Source organism: Salvelinus sp. IW2-2015, linkage group LG19 (assembly GCF_002910315.2).
Source record: "Salvelinus sp. IW2-2015 linkage group LG19, ASM291031v2, whole genome shotgun sequence".
NCBI classification, from domain to species: Eukaryota; Metazoa; Chordata; class Actinopteri; order Salmoniformes; family Salmonidae; genus Salvelinus; species Salvelinus sp. IW2-2015.
Window position 1 is genome coordinate 10,252,777 of NC_036859.1, and position 22,894 is coordinate 10,275,670.

Genomic DNA, 22,894 nt, shown 5'->3' on the forward strand with positions numbered 1-22,894 from the left:
GCAAAGCGTCAATACAGGATTAAGATTGAATCCTACTACACCGGCTCTGACGCTCGTCGGATGTGGCAGGGCTTGAAAACTATTACGTACTACAAAGGGAAATCCAGACGCGAGCTGCCCAGTGAAGCGAGCCTACCAGACGAGCTAAATGCCTTTTATGCTCGCTTCGAGGCAAGCAACACTGAAGCATGCACGAGAGCACCAGCTGTTCTGGATGACTGTGTGATAACGCTCTCGGTAGCTGATGTGAACAAAATCTTTTAAACAGGTCAACATTCACAAATTCGCTGGGCCAGACGGATTACCAGGACGTGTACTCAAAGCATGCGTGGACCAACTGTCAAGTGTCTTCACTGACATTTTCAACCTCTCCCTGACCGAGTCTGTATCAATCATCGACAACGAGCAGTTGCCATACTGCTCGTTGTGTCCCCTGCTCGTTGTGTCCTCAGCAAACCTAATGATGGTGTTGGAGTTGTGTTTGGCCACGCAGTTGTGGGTGAACAGGGAATACAGGAGGGAGCTAAGTACACACCCCAGAGGGGCCCCAGTGTTAAGGATCAGCGTGGCAGACGTGTTGTTGCCTACTCTTACCACCTGGGGACGGCCCGTCAGGAAGTCCAGGACCTCCTCCTATAGGGAGGAGGTCAGAGAATTGGCAGTGTGGTGCCAGGACAACAACCTCTCCCTCAATGTGAGCAAGACAAAGGAGCTGATCGTGGACTACAGGAAAAGGCGGGCCAAACAGGCCCCCATTACCATCGACGGGGCTGTAGTGGAGCGGGTCGAGAGTTTTTCAAGTTCCCTGGTGTCCACATCACCAATGAACTATCATGGTCCAAACATATCAAGACAGTTGTGAAGAGGACATAACAAAACCCTTTCCCCCTCAGGAGACTGAAAAGATTTGGCAGAAGGTCCTCAAAAGGTTCTACAGCTGCACCAGAGAGTATCCTGACCGGTTGCATCATCGCCTGGTATGGCAACTGCTCGGCATCTGACCATAAGGCGCTACAGAGGGTAGTGCGAACGGCCCAGTACCTCACTGGGGCCAAGCTTCCTGCCACCCAGGACCTATATAATAGGCGGTGTCAGAGGAAAGCACATAATATTGTCAGAGACTCCAGTCACCCAAGTTATAGACTGTTTTCTCTGCTACCGCACGGCAAGCGGTACCGGAGCGCCAAGTCTAGGACCAAAAGGCTCCTCAACAGCTTCTACCCCCAAGCCATTAGACTGCTGAACAGTTAATAAAAATTGCCACTGGACAATTTACATTGACCTCCCCCCTCCCTTTTGTACATTGCTGCTACTCACTTCGCCCCCACCTACATGTACATATTACCACCCTGCACACTTACTTGGTACCAGTGCCCCCTGTATATAGCCTCCTTATTGTTATTCTTGTTACTTTTTATTATTACTTTTTTATTTTAGCTTACCTGGTAAATATTTTCATCTTCTTGAACTGCACTGTTGGTTAAGGGCTAGTAAGTAAGCATTTCACGGTAAATCCTTGTAATGCCACATGTTCAATGGCTCAAATTGATAATTCACATGATTGAGGTTTTATGTGAGCTATATAAACGATAATTGTGAGGAAAGGTTGATGCCACAGAATTAATTGAGTAGAACTCATTGGGATGCAAGCCCCGCCCGTAGACTGTAGTAGTGACTCCATCACTGCGCCGTGGCGTGGAGCTTTTTGCATCAGCTGCAAAGACCTATGTGTATGAACTTTATTGTTCCCAAGCAAAAAAACATTGCACCAACAGGTCGACGTGTCAGGAAATAGTCGGCGCAAGTAAATGGGCTAAAGAAGGAGTTGGGTAACAGTCTGCGAAAAACAACAGTTTCAAAGACTTTCAAAAATACATTTTCAGCGTGAAATAAATATAGCTAGCTAACGTTGGTTGTCACCGCTTTCTTACGATGTTGACCAAATTCGAGACGAAGTCGGCCCGTGTGAAAGGTAAGTTAACGTCGTTAAGTTAGCAGCCTGTGTTAGCTAGCTAACGACGTTGCCCATGTTCATGTAAAATGTTGCTCTTTAGTCGTTGTAAATTTACAAGACATATTTATTGATTATATTAGCAATGTCATTGTCACGATCTCTAGATTGTTCATGACTTCGCTAGCTAGCTTCTACCCTCTGATTGCAAGGAAACGTATGCTATCTTCGCTAATGCTAACGACACTACATGACCAAAACACATCTCGATTTGTTCAAATTTATGGGCGATTAACGATATAACAGTAACAGTCAAAAGTTTGGACACCTACTCATTCAAGGGTTTTTCTTATTTTTTTCTAGTTTCTACATTGTTGAATAATAGTGAAGACATCAACTATGAAACAACGTATGTAATCATGTAGTAACCAAAAAAAGTGTTAAATCAAAATATCTTTTATATTTGAGATTCTTCAAAGTAGCCACCCTTTGCCTTGATGACAGTTTTGCACACTTGGCATTCTCTCAACCAGCTTCACCTGGAATGCTTTTCCAACAGTCTTGAAGGAGTTCTCACGTATGCTTTTCCTTCACTCTGCGGTCCAACTCCCATCTCAACTGGGATGAGGTCAGGTGATCTGATGCAGCACTCCATCACTCTCTTTCTTGGTCAAATAGCCCATAAACAGCCTGGAGGTGTGTTGGGTCATTGTCCTGTTGAAAACAAATGATAGTCCCACTAAGCGTAAACCAGATGGGATGGCATATCGCTGCAGAATGCTGTGGTAACCATGCTGGTTAAGCGTGCCTATAATTCTAAATAAATCGCACAGTGTCACCAGCAATGCACCATCACACCAACTCCTCCATGCTTCACGGTGGGAACCACACATGCGGAGATCAACCGTTCACCTACTCTGCATCTCACAATGACTTGGCGGTTGAGTCCAAATTTGAGATTTTTGGTTCCATCAGACCAAAGGACAGATTTCCACCAGTTTAATGTCCATTGCTCGTGTTTCTTGGCCCAAGCAAGTATCTTGTTGTTATTGGAGTTCTTTAGTAATGGTGTCTTTGCAGCAATTTGACCATATAAGGGCTGATTCACGCAGTCTCCTCTGAACAGTTAATGTTGAGATGTCTGTGACGCATTTATTTGGGCTGCAATCTGAGGTGCAGTTAACTCTAATGAACTTATCCTCTGCAGCAGAGGTTACTCTGGGTCTTCCATTCCTGTGGCGGTCCTCATGTGAGCCAGTTTTATCATAGGGCTTGGTGGTTTTTGCGACTGCACTTGAAGAAACGTTCAAAGTTATTGAAATTTTCCAGATTGACTGACCTTCATTTCTTAAAGTAATGATGGACTGTAATTTCTCTTTGCTTATTAGAGCTGTTCTTGCCATAATATGGACTTGGTCTTTTACCAAATAGGGCTATCTTCTATATACCACCTCAACCTTGTCACAACACAACTGATTGGCTTAAATGCATTGAAGAAGGAAATAAATTCCACCACACCCGTTAATTGAAATGCATTACAGGTGACTACATCATGAAGCTGGTTGAGAGAATGCCAAGAGTACAAAGCTGTCATCAAAGCAAAGGCTGGTTACTTTGAATAATTTCAAATATAAAATAGAAACAGGACCCTGTCTTTTCAGGACCCTGCCTTTCAAAGATAATTTGTAAAAATCCAAATATCTTAACAGATCTTCATTGTAAAGGGTTTAAACACTGTTTCCCATGCTTGTTCAATGAACCAAAAACAATTAATGAACATGCACTTGTGGAACGGTCATTAAGACACTAACAGCTTACAGACTAGAGGTCGACCGATTTATGATTTTTCAACGCCAATACCGATTGGAGGACCAAAAAAAGCCGATACCGATTAATCGGCCGTTTTTTTATTTATTTTTTTACATTTATTTGTAATAATAACAATTACAACAATACTGAATGAACACTTATTTCAACTTAATATAATACATAAAATCAATTTAGCCTAAAATATATAATGAAACATGTTCAATTTGGTTTAAATAATGCAAAAACAAAGTGTTGGAGAAGAAAGTAGAAGTGCAATATGTGCCATGTAAGAAAGCTAACGTTTAAGTTCCTTGCTCAGAACATGAGAACATATGAAAGCTGGTGGTTCCTTTTAACATGAGTTTTCAATATTCCCAGGTAAGAAGTTTTAGGTTGTAGTTATTATAGGAATTATAGGACTATTTATCTCTATACGATTTGTATTTCATATACCTTTGACTATTGGATGTTCTTATAGGCACTTTAGTATTGCCAGTGTAACAGTATAGCTTCCATCCCTCTCCTCGCCGCTACCTGGGCTCGAACCAGGAACACATCGACAACAGCCACCCTCAAAGCAGCGTTACCCATGCAGAGCAAGGGGAACAACTACTCCAAGTCTCAGAGCGAGTGACGTTTGAAACACTATTAGCGCGCAACCCGCTACCTAGCTAGCCATTTCACATCGGTTACACCAGCCTAATCTCGGGAGTTGATAGGCTTGAAGTCATAAACAGCGCAATGCTTGAAGCATTGCGAAGAGCTGCTGGCAWAACRCACRAAAKTGCTGTTTGAATGAATGCTTACGAGCCTGCTGGTGCCTACCATCGCTCAGTCAGACTGCTCTATCAAATCATAGACTTAATTATAACATAATAACACACAGAAATACGAGCCTTAGGTCATTAATATGGTTGAATCCGGAAACTATCATCTCGAAAACAAAACGTTTCTTCTTTCAGTGAAATACGGAACCATTCCGTATTTTATCTAATGGGTGGCATCCATAAGTCTAAATATTCCTGTTACATTGCACAACCTTCAATGTTATGTCATAATTACTTAAAATTCTGGCAAATTAGTTCGCAATGAGCCAGGCGGCCCAAACTGTTGCATATACCCTGACTGCGTGCAATAAACGCAAGAGAAGTGACACAATTTCACCTGGTTAATATTGCCTGCTTACCTGGATTTATTTTAGCTAAATATGCAGGTTTAAAAAATATATACTTCTGTGTATTGATTTTAAGAAAGGCATTGATGTTTATGGTTAGGTACACGTTGGAGCAACGACAGTCCTTTTTCGCGAATGCGCACTGCATCGATTATATGCAACGCAGGACACGCTAGATAAACTAGTAATATCATCAACCATGTGTAGTTATAACTAGTGATTATGATTGATTGATTGTTTTTTATAAGATAAGTTTAATGCTAGCTAGCAACTTACCTTGGCTTCTTACTGCATTCGCGTAACAGGCAGGCTCCTCGTGATGCAGGTGGTTAGAGCGTTGGACTAGTTAACCGTAAGGTTGCAAGATTGAATCCCTGAGCTGACAAGGTAAAAATCTGTCGTTCTGCCCCTGAACAAGGCAGTTAACCCACCGTTCCTAGGCCGTCATTGAAAATAAGAATGTGTTCTTAACTAACTTGTCTAGTTAAATAAAGGTGTTAAAAAAAAAAAAATGCTAAATCGGCGTCCAAAAATACCAATTTCCGATTGTTATGAAAACTTGAAATCGGCCCTAATTAATCGGCCATTCCGATTAATCGGTCGACCTCTATTACAGAAGGTAGGCAATTAAGGTCACAGTTATAAAAACTTATGACACTAAAGAGGCCTTTCTACTGACTGAAAAACACCAAAAGAAAGATGCCCAGGGTCCCTGCTCATCTGCCTGAACGTGCCTTAGGCATGCTGCAAGGAGGCATGAGGACTGCAGATATGGCCAGGGCAATAAATTGCTATGTCCGTACTGTGAGATGCCTAAGACCATGCTACAGGGAGACAGGACGGACAGCTGATCGTCCTCGCAGTGGCAGACCACGTTTAACAACACCTGCACAGGATCGGTACATCCGAACATCACACCTATGGGACAGGTACAGGCTGGCAACAACAACTGCCCAAGTTACACCAGGAACGCACAATCCCTCCATCAGTGCTCAGACTGTCTGCAATAGGCTGAGAGAGGCTGGACTGAGGGCTTGTAGGCCTGTTGTAAGGCACGTCCTCACCAGACATCCCCGGCAACAACGTCGTCTATGGGCACAAACCCACCGTCGCTGGACCAGACAGGACTGGCAAAAAGTGCTCTTCATCGAAGAGTCACGGTTTTGTCTCACCAGGGGTGATGGTCGGATTCGCGTTTATCGTAAAAGGAATGAGCGTTACACCAAGGCCTGTACTCTGGATTGGGGTCGATTCAGAGCATTCCATGAGGAGGAGATGCACTGCAGTACTTAATGCAGCTGGTGGCCAGACCAGATACGGACTTACTTTTGATTTTGACCCCCCCCCCCCATTATTCAACATTATTCAATTTCTGTTAGTCACATGTCTGTGTAACTTGTTCTGTTTATGTCTCAGTTGTTGAATCTTGCTATGTTCATACAAATATTTACACATGTTAAGTTTGCTGAAAATAAACGCAGTTGACATGGACGTTTCTTTTTTTTGCTGAGTTTATGTTGATTTGTTAAACACTTTTTTTGGTTACTACATGATTCCGTGTGTTATTTCATAGTTTTGATGTCTTCACTATTATTCTACAATGTAGAAAATTAAAAAAAAAAAAAAATTAAGAAAAACCCTTGAATGAGTAGGTATGTCCAAGCTTTTGACTGGTACTGTATATTCTCTAAATATGCTTTGTTGTACAATTTTTAAAGGTCAAATACACTGCATTTAAAACAGCCAGCAATAATCTAATAAATTCAGAGCTTGTGTAATTATACCTAGGCTAAATATATGCCTTCCAAACCATAAGACCCACTAATAATTTTGATTTTATAATTTATTTTTTGCAATCACTGAACTGGCTTTCAGTTCTGTCTATAAAAACCCTTTTACAAATGTAACTAGAACAATCCATAATGCACATACAGTTTTAGTGAATCAGGCATTATAGAAAATTAACACCTGTCTCATAAACAATCTCTCAAGTACAAGCCCATGTGCTAGTGAGTAGCCAGCTTATATGTATGTATGTGTGTGTATATATATGTTTGAACATGGCAAAGCGATCTCAGAAATCTGACTTCAGTGCGTTCAAGACAACTGATAACTTGGGAAAAACTAGCTCCAATTGAGGCAAAAAAAAATTGAGCGGTCATCCAACTCAGAATTTCAAATCTGAAACTAGGGCATCTTTCTAGAATTCCGACCTGAAGATCACTGACATCGTTTTTTCCAGAGTTTCCAGTTTCTTGAAAGTACCAATAATAATTTATTGTGTACTTGATGACGATGTTGCCATTCATTGGTGTCATAGCTAGTAGACACAGATTGTGTAACTAGCGAGTCTCCCTAGGCAAACTTGTTACCGCCCACAATGTGTCAAGCTTTGCCTAGGGGCGGGTTTACAAGACTAGTAAGTCAACTTTCTAAAACCATTTATTTTCCATAGGGCTGAGTTTCCACCCTAAGCGGCCCTGGATCCTTGCTAGTCTTCACAATGGAGTCATCCAGCTGTGGGACTATCGGATGTGCACACTGATTGACAAGTTCGATGAACATGATGGTAAAATGAGTTTTGTAACTAATTTCAACAACAAAAAATGGAAGAATTTGATCCATTTTGATTGGTTATTGGTTATTGATTATGATGTTTGTTTTTTTATTGTAAAGGCCCTGTCAGAGGAATTGATTTCCACAAGCAGCAGCCTCTTTTTGTGTCTGGAGGTGATGACTACAAAATCAAGGTTAGACATTTATATTAGGGATGTGAAAAATGTACAATTTTGCTGAACTCTTAAACTGCCATTTGAAAAAAATAGTTTTTCCATTAAAAATGTAAGAAAAAAAATCATACAATTCCATGTCAATTCACAATGCAGAATAATGGTCCTATTACATATGTATATACCCTTGAAAGCGCTACGACATGTTTGTTTGTCTGTAAGGGTATACAATGGCTTTTTAACACTAGAATCACTTGTCCTTTCAGCCAATTTGTACCCGCTAGAGAACATTGCTAACGTTGCCGGGCGTCCCCTTTAGCATACACATCAGATGCATATCAACCCGCAAGGTTGCGAAGATATTCTTGGAGGAAGTGATATTTGGAAAAAGAGCTGCACCTCTTGAATTGAGTTATTTGACAGAAGTTAGTGTCACAGAAAGTGCATAATGTTCTTTTTGATACTATATAGAAATAAAAAAGTTTCACATGCATGTGACTGAAGGAGGATTTGATAAAGGGATGCAGGTAGACTGGCTTTGTTTGCTTCCCCTCGCTCATCAACTCAGTCAAAGATATGTTTTTCATTATTCCAAAGGCCTACTGCAACACAGGATATTTTTGTTTCCCTTACAGTAAATGTAATTCGTAATAATAGAATAATGGTAAATAAAACAGTCCCGTAAAGCTTATTTTAACAAAGTCAAATGTAAAATAGGATGATATCGACCTGCCAGGCACGTGGTCAAATTATTTGCCATAAACATGAGTGCCAATGCTGATTTAAATAGGCATAACGCAAACTCATCGTTACACTATTGTTCTAAATTAAATCAACCTCTGACCCTCATTGTCATTCAGTCAGACCTGGCTGGGTACCAACGTCCTACATCACATTGTCTTTGAATAAGTAAGTAAATAAATAAAATACAAACATTAAGGAAAAGTCGGGGAAGGACGTAATTGTTTGGGGGCCATTTAAAAAATAAAATGTAAATTAGAATTTTGTTTTTGACACCATCTAGGCGGTTCTAGTGGTTAGGCGGTTCTAGTGGTTAGGCGGTTCTATTTTTAAATGCAGACATAAAACCTTCTCTGTAGATAGTTTCATAGCACCACTGAATGGGCATTTTACTTGTCTGTTAAGGAATGCCGCTTCTGAAGCAGGACTAACGTCCATCACTAGGCGACCAGAACTGTCAAACAAATAATCTCAAGCTGCCTGCACACAGCCTGTCTACTTCTTACGGGCAGACCACTCTTTCCTTTATCAAATAAAATGTTATTGGTCACATACACATGGTTAGCAGATGTTAATGCGAGTGTAGCAAAATGCTTTAAAGTTACTTAAATACTGTGACTTACCAAGACGTTTAGTAGAAAGAGAACACCCCTTCCGCTAGGAATCGACTCCTAAGATTCAGTGTTTTTGAAACGGAGGAGACTGATTAGCTGCCGTAATTTCGAGAACACAAACACTTACATCTTTCATAGCGAGCTAGCAAGCGACCGAGAGCGAGGGGAGGGGCACAATATAGGCAGGTCGGCCACCAGGCAGGCGGAGTCAGAACCATAAACTAGGCCTATCTATCGGCAGTCAAAAGTTGTATCTCGCAATGGTATTTAGCCATTTCTTGGCCTCCAATGTCTCGTAACTTCAGTAAAGTAGGGCCTATCATCAATGAATAGGCTAGGATATTCTTCACACAACAGACTGAAGACTGAAAACACACTCTCATCATCAGCGAAGAGAAAGAGCAAGTGTGCCAGCTGCACTGTGATTTACATTTTGTGAGGGGAAAAAACATTGTTTTCCATTAGAGATTTTTCTTAACGTTAAGGATCCCAATTTCATTTTAACGTTTAAACATTTACACCCCTAATTCATACACCCTCACCTTCTCCCTCATATTTGTTTTAGCAGAGAATACATCCTAAAACATACTGGGAAACTGTGATGTCACTGCTCTATTAACTGTTTATCTCCCTTTACCAGGTGTGGAACTACAAGCTGCGGCGTTGCCTCTTCACTCTTCTTGGACACCTGGACTACATCCGCACCACCTTCTTCCATCATGTGAGTCCTTTCTTATTTTTACATACAAAATGGCTAGCCTACATCCATTTTGTTGTCACTTACGTTAAGGCCCAACATTTGAATGTCATGTTTACCCCTTAGTTTCATGTTCTCAATGCGTTCTGAAACCCATTCCTTTCCTTTCTCCAGGACTATCCCTGGATTCTGAGTGCCTCAGATGACCAGACCATCCGCATCTGGAACTGGCAGTCCAGGACATGCGTCTGGTAAGTCTGTGCATGAGCCAAGAGTTGGCACCTCACTCAAACGCTTGCATGTGTCTTTTTTTCTAACTGTAAATTATGATATCATTTTTTGTGTTTCTCTCCTGCAGTGTCCTGACAGGGCATAATCACTATGTGATGTGTGCTCAGTTCCACCCATCTGAGGACCTGGTGGTGTCGGCTAGCCTGGACCAGACTGTGCGCGTGTGGGATATCTCTGGTGAGGTCGTGGGGATGGGACTCAGGGTAGCGGGTGGGGGTGAGGTTTGGGGAGGGGGCTGGGTGGTATGGAAAGGAAGCCAGGGACAGGACAAGTCCTGAACCCCTTCCTCTCCTCTTTGTAGAGAATTAATCTCTATGGGCTGTTTGCAGAAACACCTCTCTCCTTAGTTGAGATGGACAGGTGAATAGAGAGAGTGAAAAGGATATTGTTTTAGAATAGGGGAAGCGGATGATGAGAGCATAGCTATGAACAGAACTAAAGACCTTTCAGTGAAGAATTATAGAGCACGGTAGTTAAATGAGATAAGGTAACACTGTCAGATGGTGAGATTGAGAGAGAATATGGGAGAGGTGTTTCTGTGCTTCTGCATGTTTTAATATCTACTTATCGTCTGATCGTGTTTGACTGTCCTTCCATCATTCTTTTACTCTTCTCATATACTAACCCATTTTAGGTATCTAGGTTTCCTACCTCATTCTCAACTCACACACACACACCACATAATTCTGTTCCTGCCTCCTTTGGTATATCAGTGTTGGTATGCATGGCTTCAGTGACTTCTCATAACCAAATAAAATGTTATTTGTCACATGCTTTGTAAACAAAAGGTGTAGACTAACAGTGAAATGCTTACTTACGGGTGCTTCCCAACAATAGAGAAAAATATAGAAAAAAGAATAACACAAGGAATAAATACACAAGGAGTACCCTTTACTAATAAGTAATATATATGCATGATATAATGCTCTACCTGTGCAGTGTGCAATGTCTCCACGGCACAGTCAGTAATACTGTAAGTAGCCATAACATCCTCTTTCAGACTTTATCAATATCATCTTTGCATTTCCTGATCAATGCTGTAGATTACATTAACTTGTAATTGATAAGTTTGTTGGTCAGTAAGCATGAACTCTTGGCATGACTCAAACCTCAAAGCAGTAGAAAGATGTTTAGTTTGTAGCAGTATCTAACCCAAGCATGGACTCTCCAAAATACTACTCACCCCTCCTGACATTCAACGCCCAATCAGAGCACCTCTTTACAACCCCAACCACCACCTCCACCAGCCCATCAGCCAAGTCCATCCCTTCCCACTTCCACCTGTGTCACCTGTCCCCATGCTCTCCCTGGAAACATCCACACCTGCACATGGGTTCCTAGTGCAGTTCTCCTTCATGAATCCTCTTCTTGATCCTGTTGGCTTATTTGTTCACCACATGATTTCCCTGGGCTAGCGACACTGACACAAACTGTGTTCTCTCCATATTAAGTGTGTGATCTGACTCGAGTCCTGGACATCATCTTTTTGTAATTGATTAATTGTGAACCAATGACGGGGAACTGGGATGCTCTTTGTGTGTTGGTGATTAATTAACCCCATTATGGCTGTTTTGATGTGCCGTTAAAAAGAGATGGTAGTTCCTGGACTCGAGTTAGGACCACACTGAGAAAACAGGTTGTGTTGTTGCTTTTCAGTGCACGTGTGTGTGTTCCAACAGCTACGTTTTTATGTTAGAGCTCTCAAATCATGCACTGCCTTTACTCTCACTGATGGTATCTCTGAGTGTATTAACGTGTGTCAATCCGTCTCTTTCTCCCTCCCCTGTATGTGGATTCCCCTGTGTAACATATATATGGATTCCCCTTGTGCGTGGTGCTATGTTTGTTGGTTCCAGGTCTGAGGAAGAAGAACCTCTCTCCCAGTGCCGTGGAGACTGAGGTGCGAGGCATCTCTGGCGTCGATTTGTTCGGCGCTTCCGATGCTGTCGTCAAACACGTGCTCGAGGTGAGTCATTGATGTCTTTTGAAAGTAAAGTCGGTGTTTACCCTAGGATGTTTTTCAACAGTGGTGGCAAAGTTAGCGTGGGGGGCGTGTTAGTAGTGGATGTGGTCAATAGTGCGGTTTTAGAGGCCCTCTTGGCCACAGAGACATGTTAGCGTTTTAGAGCAAATTTCCTGCAATTCTACATATTTGCCATGTTTGTTTTATGCTTTGTTCTTATGCAATCTAAGTGACTCAAACATAATCAAATCAATGGGAGCCCCATGCCATTACTTTTTTTTTTTTTTTTTTTTTTTTTTAGATCAACCCTATCTGTAGTTTTTATTTTGATTGTTAGGTCTCAAAGATTATCTTATTTAAAAAAATCTATAGCTCCATTATATTTTCTACATAATTTATGTCTGGTTTTAGTCATCCATAAAATTAAAGTATTCACACCCCATTACTTTTTCCACATCATGTTGTTACAGCCTGGATTTAAAATGGATTCCATTTCGATTTTTTGTCACTGGCCTACTCACAATACCACCTAATGTCAAAGTAGAATAATGTTTGTAGATTTTTTAAACAAATTAATAAAAAATTAGAAGCTAAATTGTCTTGAATCATTAAGATTTCAACCCCTTTGTTCAGGAGTGAAACAAGTCACGTAATATGTTGCATGGACTCACTAGCCCTGTTTCCGTTGGCTCGATTGTAATTATCAATTTCAAGCTGGGCCAGCGCAGCCCATTTTCCCAATTGCTGCCAGCTCGATTAGAATTCGGGCTGGTGATGCCGTTACTATGTAACCACCAGCTGATCACTGCTGGATGCTGTCACCACGTTTAGCTAGCTCGTCTCGGCTTGTTGCTGTTAGCTAGCACATGGACAAGCAGTACTGCAGTAGTCAGACAGGACATGAATTACCACCATAACTGAATCCTTCATTAATTGTTGCATTACACAAACTTTTATGAGAACAGTCAGCCCTCAAATGTTAGCTAGCAAATCGGAGTTGAAACAAGCTATCATATAAAACATGTCATGCCACGGCAAGCAAAGTAGGACTGAAGCTAGCCTGTTGTGCTAGCGACGATGCTAACCTTTCATCTAGCTAACAAGCTAAAAATCCTTGCTAAATGCATAGCTCTGAGTCTGGCTGGCAGTGGCAGGAGTATGGGGTAACGTTAGTAGCATCATGGTGAGGGTGAATACAATTCTTCATCTTGCTAGCTAGCACCATTAGCGAAGCCAGCTGCACATTCACGGCTACCTAGCAAGATTACATAATTTCTCATTTCTGGAGGCAGTGGAAACCCAATTTGAGCTAGCCCACCAAGGCCAGCCTAATCCGGGTTGATTTTAAAGTGCCAATGGAAACGTGGCTTCTGTGTGCAATAATAGTGACTTTTGAATGACTACCTCATCTGAGTGAAAAGGAAGCCTGTACATAATAAAACATATTCAAAAACATGTAACACTGCAAAACAAATTGGAAAAGCAATTCACTTTTTGTCCTAAATATAAAGTGTTATGTTTGTGGCAAATCCAATACATTACTGAGTACCACACTCCATATTTTCAAGCATTGTCTTGGCTGCATCATGTTATGGGTAGGCTTGTAATTGTTAAGGACTGGGGAGTTTTTCAGGATAAGAAACAGAATAGAGCAAAGCACAGGCTAAATCCTAGAGGAAAACCTGGTTGTCTGCTTTCTACCAGACACAGAGAGATGAATTCACCTTTCATCAGGCCAATAACCTAAAACACAAGGCCAAAGCTACACACACACACACTGAATAAAAATATAAATCCACGTAAAGTGTTGGTCCCAGGTTTCATGAACTGAAATTAAAGATCCCAGAAAATATGCACATGAAGGTTTTTTTTTTTAATGCAAGTTTTTTGTAGGTCCTTGTTAATGTGCTTTTCTCCTTTGCCTGTTTCATCAGCATGATCATTACACAGGTGCACCTTGTGCTGTGGACAATAAAAGGCCACTCCTAAAATGTGCAATTTTGTCACATAACACAATGTCACAGATGTCTCAAGTTTTGAGGGAATGTGCAATTGTCATGCTGACTTTAGAAATGTCCACCAGAGCTGTTGCAAGGTAATTTAATTTTCATTTCTCTACTGTAAGCTGCATCCAACGTCATTTTAGAGAATTCTAAACGGCCTCACAACCGCAGACTGAGGAGTATTTCTGTCTGTAATGTAGCACTTTTTGTGGGGAAAATCTGATTCTGATTGGCTGAGTTGGCTCCCCAGTGGGTGGGCCTGGCTCCCAAGTGGGTAGGTCTATGCCATCCCAGGCCCACCCATGTCTGTGCTCCTGCCCAGTCTTGTGAAATCCATAAATTATGGGCCTAATGAATTTATTTCAATTGACTGATTTCTGTATATGAACTGTAACTCATTAAAATCGTTGAAATTGTTGCATGTTGCGTTTTATTTTTTTTATCTAGATCTCAATATATATCATATATTTTTGTAGTGGCGACAACGATGTAGCTAGGGCATCCCGCTGCTGAAATCTAGGGGAAACACTGAAAGTAGTTGTGGTGTGCCTCAGAATTTTCTATTTACAAGTATCCTATATGCCCGTCTTTGGAGAAGCAGAGCGGTGTGAGCTGAGCAGATCACTGAAATTAATAATATTTTATTGGTAGGCCCTGGAGTTTGTACTGCCCAAGAAAAGCTCTGAGCCATCTGAGGGCCAGTTATGAACCATGTGAGTTTTCCTCTCCCTGCAGGGTCACGACCGTGGGGTCAACTGGGCCGCCTTCCATCCCAGCATGCCTCTCATCGTCTCAGGGGCTGACGACCGGCAGGTCAAGATCTGGAGGATGAACGGTGAGTGTGTGTAACTGGAGGATGTATTGTCTTACTATGTACAGTGCTTTCAGAAAGTATTCACACCCCTTGACTTTTTTCACATTTTGTTGTTACAGCCTGAATTTGAAATGTATTAAATTTTGATTTTGTGTCGCTGGCCTACACACATCCCCACTCATGTGCAATAATTGTGTTTAACATGATTTTTGAATGCCTACCTCATCTCTGTACTACACACACAAAATTATTTATAACTTGATTGTCTTACTTTCTCCCACCTCCAGAGTCCAAGGCATGGGAGCTGGACACCTGCAGGGGCCACTACAACAACGTGTCCTGTGCTGTCTTCCACCCCCGCCAGGAGCTCATCCTTTCCAACTCTGAGGACAAGAGCATCCGTGTGTGGGACATGTCCAAGAGGACTGGTGTCCAGACCTTCCGCAGGGACCACGACCGCTTCTGGGTGCTGGGGGCTCACCCCAACCTCAACCTATTTGCTGCCGGTAAGTGACTAAGGTGTAATGATAACAATGAATCAAATTGATATGGAGCTTTTTATTGTGCTCAAAGTAGATTACATTGTAAGGCAGATGGAGGTGGTATTCTTGACTCACCACCTATACAGATGCACACATACTGAATATCACTGCACTTAATTTCACTGTCTTTCAGTGACAGTGTGCTGTTGAAGACATTTGTTAATTAGAAGTTGAGTGCGTAACCAGGCTGTTTGTCCTCCAGGTCATGACAGTGGTATGCTGGTTTTTAAGCTTGAGCGTGAGCGTCCGGCCTATGCTGTTTACGGAAACATGCTCTACTACGTCAAGGACCGCTTCCTGCGACAGCTCGACTTCAGCAGCAGCAAGGACACTGCCGTCATGCAGTTGCGCAGGTGTGTGCGTGTGCATGCTCATATAACACTGCGAAGTCTGTATTGTCCTTTAACTGAATTCTGAAGGATGAGACTGACTGCTTGCGATTTTCTAAAAGAATGCGAGAGGTCAGCTGGTTTTGTCATGTGAATTCTAACCACTGTTCTGTTTTTCTACTAGTGGGTCAAAGTTCCCAGTGTTCAGCATGTCTTACAACCCTGCAGAGAATGCTGTCCTGCTCTGCACTGTGAGTCTCGCTCTTAAAACAAACTTGCATGCACATAATAGGTTATACAGTCATGTCCTAAATTATTGGCACCGTTGATTAAGCTGAGCAGAAAAGACTATACAATAAATAATTCAAATACTGAGCTATATTGTGTACTTAAAAAATTGGGAAATGATATCTATTTTATACTAAGACCATTGAGAGATTTCGATTTAATGAGTCTTTATTATTTTAATTATTTGTAACCCAGTTTTCATTACCTCACCTTTGCGAGGATAACCGCACTGAGCCTTTTTCGAAAATGTTTTATGGGATTGGAGACAACATTGGGAGGGATCTTAGACCAGACCTCCATACTGAACCTTTCCAGATCCTTGATATCCTTCATCTGTGCTTACGGCAGTGTTGTATGTAGTGCCCGAGATCGGTCTCGAGACCACGACTTATCAATTATGTAGTACAATAGAGAAATCATGCACAAAGTAGCCTATACAATCACAAAGCACGTGAAATATATTCACATGCGCGCTGCACACAGCCTAGTTTCAGCGGAATATATATATATATATATATATATATATATATATATATTTTTTTTTCACCTTTATTTAACCAGGTAGGCTAGTTGAGAACAAGTTCTCATTTTCAACTGCGACCTGGCCAAGATAAAGCATAGCAGTGTGAACAGACAACAACACAGAGTTACACATGGAGTAAACAATAAACAAGTCAATAACATGGTAGGAAAAAAGGAGAATCTATATACAATGTGTGCAAAAGGCATGAGGAGGTAGGCAATAAATCGAATAATTACAATTTAGCAGATTAACACTAGAGTGATAAATCATCAGATGATCATGTGCAAGTAGAGATACTGGTGTACAAAATAGCAGAAAAGCAAATAAATAAAAGCAGTATGGGGGGTGAGGTAGGTAAATTGGGTGGGCTATATACCGATGGACTATGTACAGCTGCAGCGCTCGGTTAGCTGCTCGGATAGCAGATGTTTAAAGTTGTTGAGGGAGATAAAAGTCTCCARCTTCAGAGATTTTTGCAATTCGTTCCAGTCGCAGGCAGCAGAGAACTGGAAGGAAAGGCGTCCAAATTAGGTTTTGGCTTTAGGGATGATCAGTGAGATACACCTGCTGGAGCGCGTGCTACGGGTGGGTGTAGCCATCGTGACCAGTGAACTGAGATAAGGCGGCACTTTACCTAGCATAGCCTTGTAGATGACCTGGAGCCAGTGGGTCTGACGACGAACATGTAGCGAGGGCCAGCCGACTAGGGCATACAGGTCGCAGTGGTGGGTCGTATGAGGTGCTTTAGTAACAAAACGGATGGCACTGGAATATCATCTGCAGGCAGCGAGAGTGTGCAGCTCTCAGCTGGTTTTGGCATGGAGCAGCTCACAGAAGAATGACATCGGTAGCCGGTAGGGTTGGAAAGACGTTTCAACTTATTGGTCCCAGGTTTTCTCCTTTGCCTGTTTCATCAGCATGATCATTACACAGGTGCACCTTGTGCTGTGGACAATAAAAGGCCACTCCTAAAATGTGCAATTTTGTCACAACACAATGCTGCCACAGATGTCTCAAGTTGAGGGAATGTGCAATTGTCATGCTGACTTTAGAAATGTCCACCAGAGCTGTTGCAAGATAATTTAATTTTAATTTAAAACTGTTTATTTATCATGAGGTAGTTTCTTTTTTTAATTGATCATGATGGTTACGTTCAGGTAAATATACTACACCGATATGGGAGATGATGATCAGCGCTGTCACCCTAAGGCTTTTTAAACCGGATGCTGCTTTAATTATTAGTATTATCATTATTATTATACGTTAGTAAATGCTAACTAAGCCAGCAATGGGTATGCAAACCAGGTATTGGAAAAGCTGAGTCTGAAGTGTTGGTTAGTAGGCTATTTGTGATGCGCAATTGTCATTATGCCTGTTTGCATCAGGGGCGTAGACATGGATGGGCCTTGATGTGGTGGTTTAAGCATTGTTGTGGACTTAGACAATACTTTTTCTAGAAAAAAAAGGTGATATTTTAGGGAGTGGAAATCTGATCAATCTAAAAAATATTTAAAAAAGAAAAAGGATTTTTCACACAGGGTGCCTTTCCGTATGGGAACTTTTTGGCAAAATTAGAGTATACCCACTTCTACAGACGCCACTGCATAGAGCCGATGGAAAGACAGCAGTCACACACATGATATTAAAGGATAAGCAGTCCATAAACTTGGACATAATAATCCAGTAGGTCCCAGTCATAAGAATACAAAAACACAACCATTTAAGGATTTCCCTGTCGAAATGTACAACTATTACATCACATAGCAAAAAAACATTTCACGTTTAGCACACAAAGTAACCGGTGACCTTAAGTTTACAGTGGAACTGACAGCGTTTTAACTACTTTGCAGATATGAAACAGACAATCATAATATCAGTCAAAAAAGATCTAATTCTCTGTATCTGCTACAAAACCAACTTTATAAGATGTTTTAAAAATAGGTTATATTTGACTCCGTGTTCCATGACTTTTGTTGGCAGAATAGATGGATGCAGTTCAATGCATGATTAATATAATTCACCAATACATGTCTATTAAATGTCAAAACGCACTGCCGCTTTCCTACTCTGCATCAGTATACGTAATTCCCAAACATTGTAAGAATTGATGAAAAGGTCATTTTCAAGTTATCTAAGTTTAATTCTTCCTGGGGGTGTATATGAACAGATGTGGCTAAAATGCTGTCAGTTCCAATTTAAATGCAACAATATTTCACACACAAGCTATTTTCAAAGAGATGACTAACAACAGGAAGTGCGCTGCAATAAACCCAGTTCCACTCACCAGATGATGAACATTTGAAACTTAACTTCTTGTTTAAAGTTATTCTTGAAAAGAGAGAAGCTAACAAATTAGCAACAACATCCTCTTTGATAACACCTACTGCAGCCGCTACAAACTAGCAGAAAACAAAAGATAACTAGCTAGACCGTGGGAAAACTGCTCGCTATTGCGCAGTGACCTGTTGGCCTTCAAGTTTGTTTTTATAAAAACGTTCCCACTCGGGGCCTCCTGAGTCGAGCAGCGGTCTAAGGTACTGAATCGCAGCGCTAGAGGTGTCACTAGTGTACCTCATTTGCACATGCCTTTTATAGATTTTTCTACTGTATTATTGATTGTATGTTTGTTTATTCCATGTGTAACTCTGTTGTATGTGTCGAACTGCTTTGCTTTATCTTGGCCAGGTCGCAGTTGCAAATGAGAACTTGTTCTCAACTAGACTACCTGGTTAAATAAAGGTGAAATAAAATAAATAAATAAAACTATAGACCCGGGTTCGATCCCGGGCTGTATCACAACCGGCCATGATTGGGATTCCCATAGGTGGCGCATAATTGGCCCAGCGTCGTCCGGGTTAGGGGAGGGTTTGGCAGGTGGGGCTTTATTTGGCTCATCGCGCTCTAGCGACTCCTTGTGGCGGGCTGAGCGCCTGCAGGCTGACCTCGGTCGTCAGTTGAACGGTGTTTCTTCCAACACATTGGTGCGGTTGACTTCCAGATGAAGCGGGCGGGTGTTAAGAAGCGCTGTTTGGCGGGTCATGTTTCGAAGGAAGCATGACTCGACCATTGCCTCCCAAGCCCGTTGGGGAGTTGCAGCGATGAGACAAGTCTCAAACATACAAGTATTACACACCATTTTAAAGATAAACTTCTTGTTAATCCAACCACAGTGTCCGATTTCAAAAAGGCTTTATGGCGAAAGCACACCATGCGATTATGTTAGGTCAGCGCCTAGTCACAGAAAACCATACAGCCATTTTCCAGCCAAGGAGAGGGCTCACAAAAGTCAGAAATAGCATTAAAATTCATTACTTACCTTTGATCCTTATCTGGTGGCACTCCCAGGACTCCATGTTACACAATAAATGTTTGTTTTGTTCGATAATGTCCCTCTTTGTCCAAAAACCTCAGTTTTGTTGGTGCGTTTAGTTCAGTAATCCAAATGCACAATGCGCGCTCTCAACATCCAGACAAAAAGTCAAAAAAGTACAATAGAAGTTCGTAGAAACATGTCAAACGATGTTTAAAATCAATCCTCAGGTTGTTTWTGTCATAAATAATCAATAATATTTAAACCGGACAATAGCTTCGTCAATAGAAAAGGAGAAACAAGAAAGGCGCGTTCCCGATCACGCGCTGGACTCATGTCTGGAAATTTCCACTGTCCACTCATTGAAAGTGCTGTATCTCCCTCATTTTTCAGAGTWAAAGCCCAAAACAATGCCTAAAGACTGGCCACATGCAGAAGAAGCCATAGAGATCGTGAACTGGGTCCTAAGTCTTTGTATGGTTGATAGGCTTTCAATGGAAAAACAGCCTTTCAAAATAATAGTACTTCCTGGATGGATTTTCCTCAGGTTTTCGCCTGCACTATCAGTTCTGTTATACTCACAGACATTATTTTAACAGTTTTGGAAACTTTAGAGTGTTTTCTATCCAAATATGCATATCCTAGCTTCTGGGCCTGAGTAGCAGGCAGTTTAATTTGGGCACACTTTTCATCCAAAATTCCGATGCTGCCCCCTACCCTAGTGAAGTTAACAGCTTACTACACAACATACATTTAGTATTACTTTCTTAGCTACCGTATACATATCTCCCTGGCATATTACATAATTTATGCAGCAGCATACAAGACATTTTTGCACTCCCCTTGTTGTGCTGTATTCACTTTAACAGGAAGGTGGCGTGGCGGTCCTTGCGTGGGCAAATTTTGTCATCGAAGTCTGGCATTCTCTGGATTTATGGTGCTTTCAAGACAACTGGGAACTCTGAAAATCATGATGACTTCAGTGATCTTCGGGTCGGAGCTCTAGAAAGTTCCGACTTGCAATTCCGAGTTGGAGGACCGTTCAAAACTTATTTTCCCAGTCTGAGTTCCCAGTGGTCTTGAACGCACTGTAGTCAGATTTCTCAGTTACGAGTTTCCAGTTGTTTTGAGCACGGCAGAAGTCATGCTGGATTGACAGCATGGCCAATGTTGAATGTTTATCATTTTAACTTCTTAGGGCTGCAGTCTTGGTAACGGGATCGATATGACAACAGCCAGTGAAAGTGCAGGGCGCCAAATTAAAAAAACAGAAATCTCATAATGATAATTCCTCAGACATACATGTGTCTTATACCATTTTAAAGGTAATCTTGTTGTTAATCCCACCAAAGTGTCCGATTGCAAATATGCTTTTCAGCGAAAGCACCACAAACGATTATGTTAGGTCACATCAAACCACAATAAGCACAGCCATTTTTCCAGCCAAAGATAGGAGTCACAAAAAGCACAAATAGAGATAAAATGAATCACTAACCTTTGATGATCTTCATCAGATGACACTCATAGGACTTCATGTTACACAATACATGTATGTTTTGTTTGATAAAGTTCATATTTATATCAAAAGATCTGAGTTTACATTGGCGCGTTACATTCACTAGTTTCAAAAGCATCCAGTGATTTTGCATAGCCACATCKTTTCAACAGAAATACTCATCATAAATGTAGATGATAATACAAGTTATACACATGGAATTATAGATATACCATCTCCTTAATGCAACCGCTGTGTCAGATTTCAAAAAAACATAACGGAAAAAGCAAACCATGCAATAATCTGAGACGGCGCTCAGAACAATAGTCAAATTAGCAGCCATGTTGGAGTCAATGGAAACCAGAAATTACATGATAAATGTTTCCTTACCTTTGATGATCTACATCAGAATGCAGTCCTAGGAATCCCAGGTCCACAATAAATGCTTGATTTGTTCGATAATGTCCGTTATTTATGTCCAATTAGCTACTTCTGTTAGCGCGTTTGGTAAACAATTCCGAAGTCACGAAGCGCGCTGCCTAAAAGCTGACAAAATGTCCAAAAGTTCAGTAACAGTCAGTAGAAACATGTCAAACGATGTATTGAATCAATCTTTAGAATGTTGTTAACATAAATCTTGAATAACGTTCCAACTGGACAATTACATTGACTTCAGATGAGCGAAGGAACAGAGCTCCCTCTCATGTGAACGCGCATGGTGAAAGCATGGTCAGGTCATGGCAGACTTGACTAATTCCTCTCTCATGACTCACAGTAGAGTCATCAGACAAAGTTCTACAGACTGTTGACATCTAGTGGAAGCCGTAGGAAGTGAAAACTCATTCATATCTTGCTGTAATTTCAATGGAATCTTGGTTGATAATCGACCGGCCTAATAATTTCCACTTCCTGTTTGGATTTTTCTTAGGTTTTTGCCTGAAATATGAGTTCTGTTATACTCACAGACATAATTCAAACAGTTTTAGAAACTTCAGTGTTTTCTATCCAATACTAATAATAATATGCATATATTAGCAACTATGACTGAGGAGCAGGCCGTTTACTCTGGGCACCTCTGTGCACCTTTCATCCAAGCTACTCAATACTACCGCTGCAGTCACAAGAAGTTAAGCTTGAGAAAAGAGACATTTAAACCCAGACTTGGCACCACACACCCTCTCCACTGAATAGCAGGCTAGTGATTGCTTTACAATGCTTTGTTAGCCACTGATTCCTTCCAAACCACTCATTGTTGAATTTGCGATTTCTAACTTGTTGTGTAATGTTTATGTCCTATGTTCGATGAGCACCGATGCGTTTTATCTTCATTATTTCTCTTAATATGACAAGGATTGAAAAAGATTTACCAGTAGATTGTCGACTTGATTCATGATGATGACTGCTAGTTAAGATTTTGAGAGTATGGACTCATCATATCAACATCCTATCAACATCAATCAAAGCTACTGTAGATATATGATTTGATGTCATTTTATCTGTGGCCAATGACCTTGAGCCTTCTTGGATGGGCACTTCTAATGTAACTATGGCAGCACACAAGGGGCTTGAATTATCGAGCTCTGCCATTAGATTTTGCAGTGACGTAGTGTCCCCATGAGTG

General features: G+C 41.2%; 1 protein-coding gene across 1 annotated transcript in view; it reads left to right on the forward strand.

Moving 5' to 3' along the window:
• Positions 1-1,747: 1,747 nt before the first annotated feature.
• LOC111979288 (coatomer subunit alpha) overlaps positions 1,748-22,894 on the forward strand; it is a 28,168-nt gene continuing 7,021 nt past the window's right edge. Inside the window, exons 1-11 of the mRNA XM_024009726.2 lie at positions 1,748-1,972; positions 7,390-7,503; positions 7,611-7,684; positions 9,659-9,739; positions 9,890-9,966; positions 10,074-10,183; positions 11,863-11,972; positions 14,708-14,807; positions 15,074-15,292; positions 15,531-15,681; positions 15,842-15,908. Coding sequence (XP_023865494.1) covers positions 1,933-1,972; positions 7,390-7,503; positions 7,611-7,684; positions 9,659-9,739; positions 9,890-9,966; positions 10,074-10,183; positions 11,863-11,972; positions 14,708-14,807; positions 15,074-15,292; positions 15,531-15,681; positions 15,842-15,908 — 1,143 coding nt within the window. The 5' untranslated portion in view covers positions 1,748-1,932. The remainder of the gene's footprint in view (positions 1,973-7,389; positions 7,504-7,610; positions 7,685-9,658; positions 9,740-9,889; positions 9,967-10,073; positions 10,184-11,862; positions 11,973-14,707; positions 14,808-15,073; positions 15,293-15,530; positions 15,682-15,841; positions 15,909-22,894) is intronic.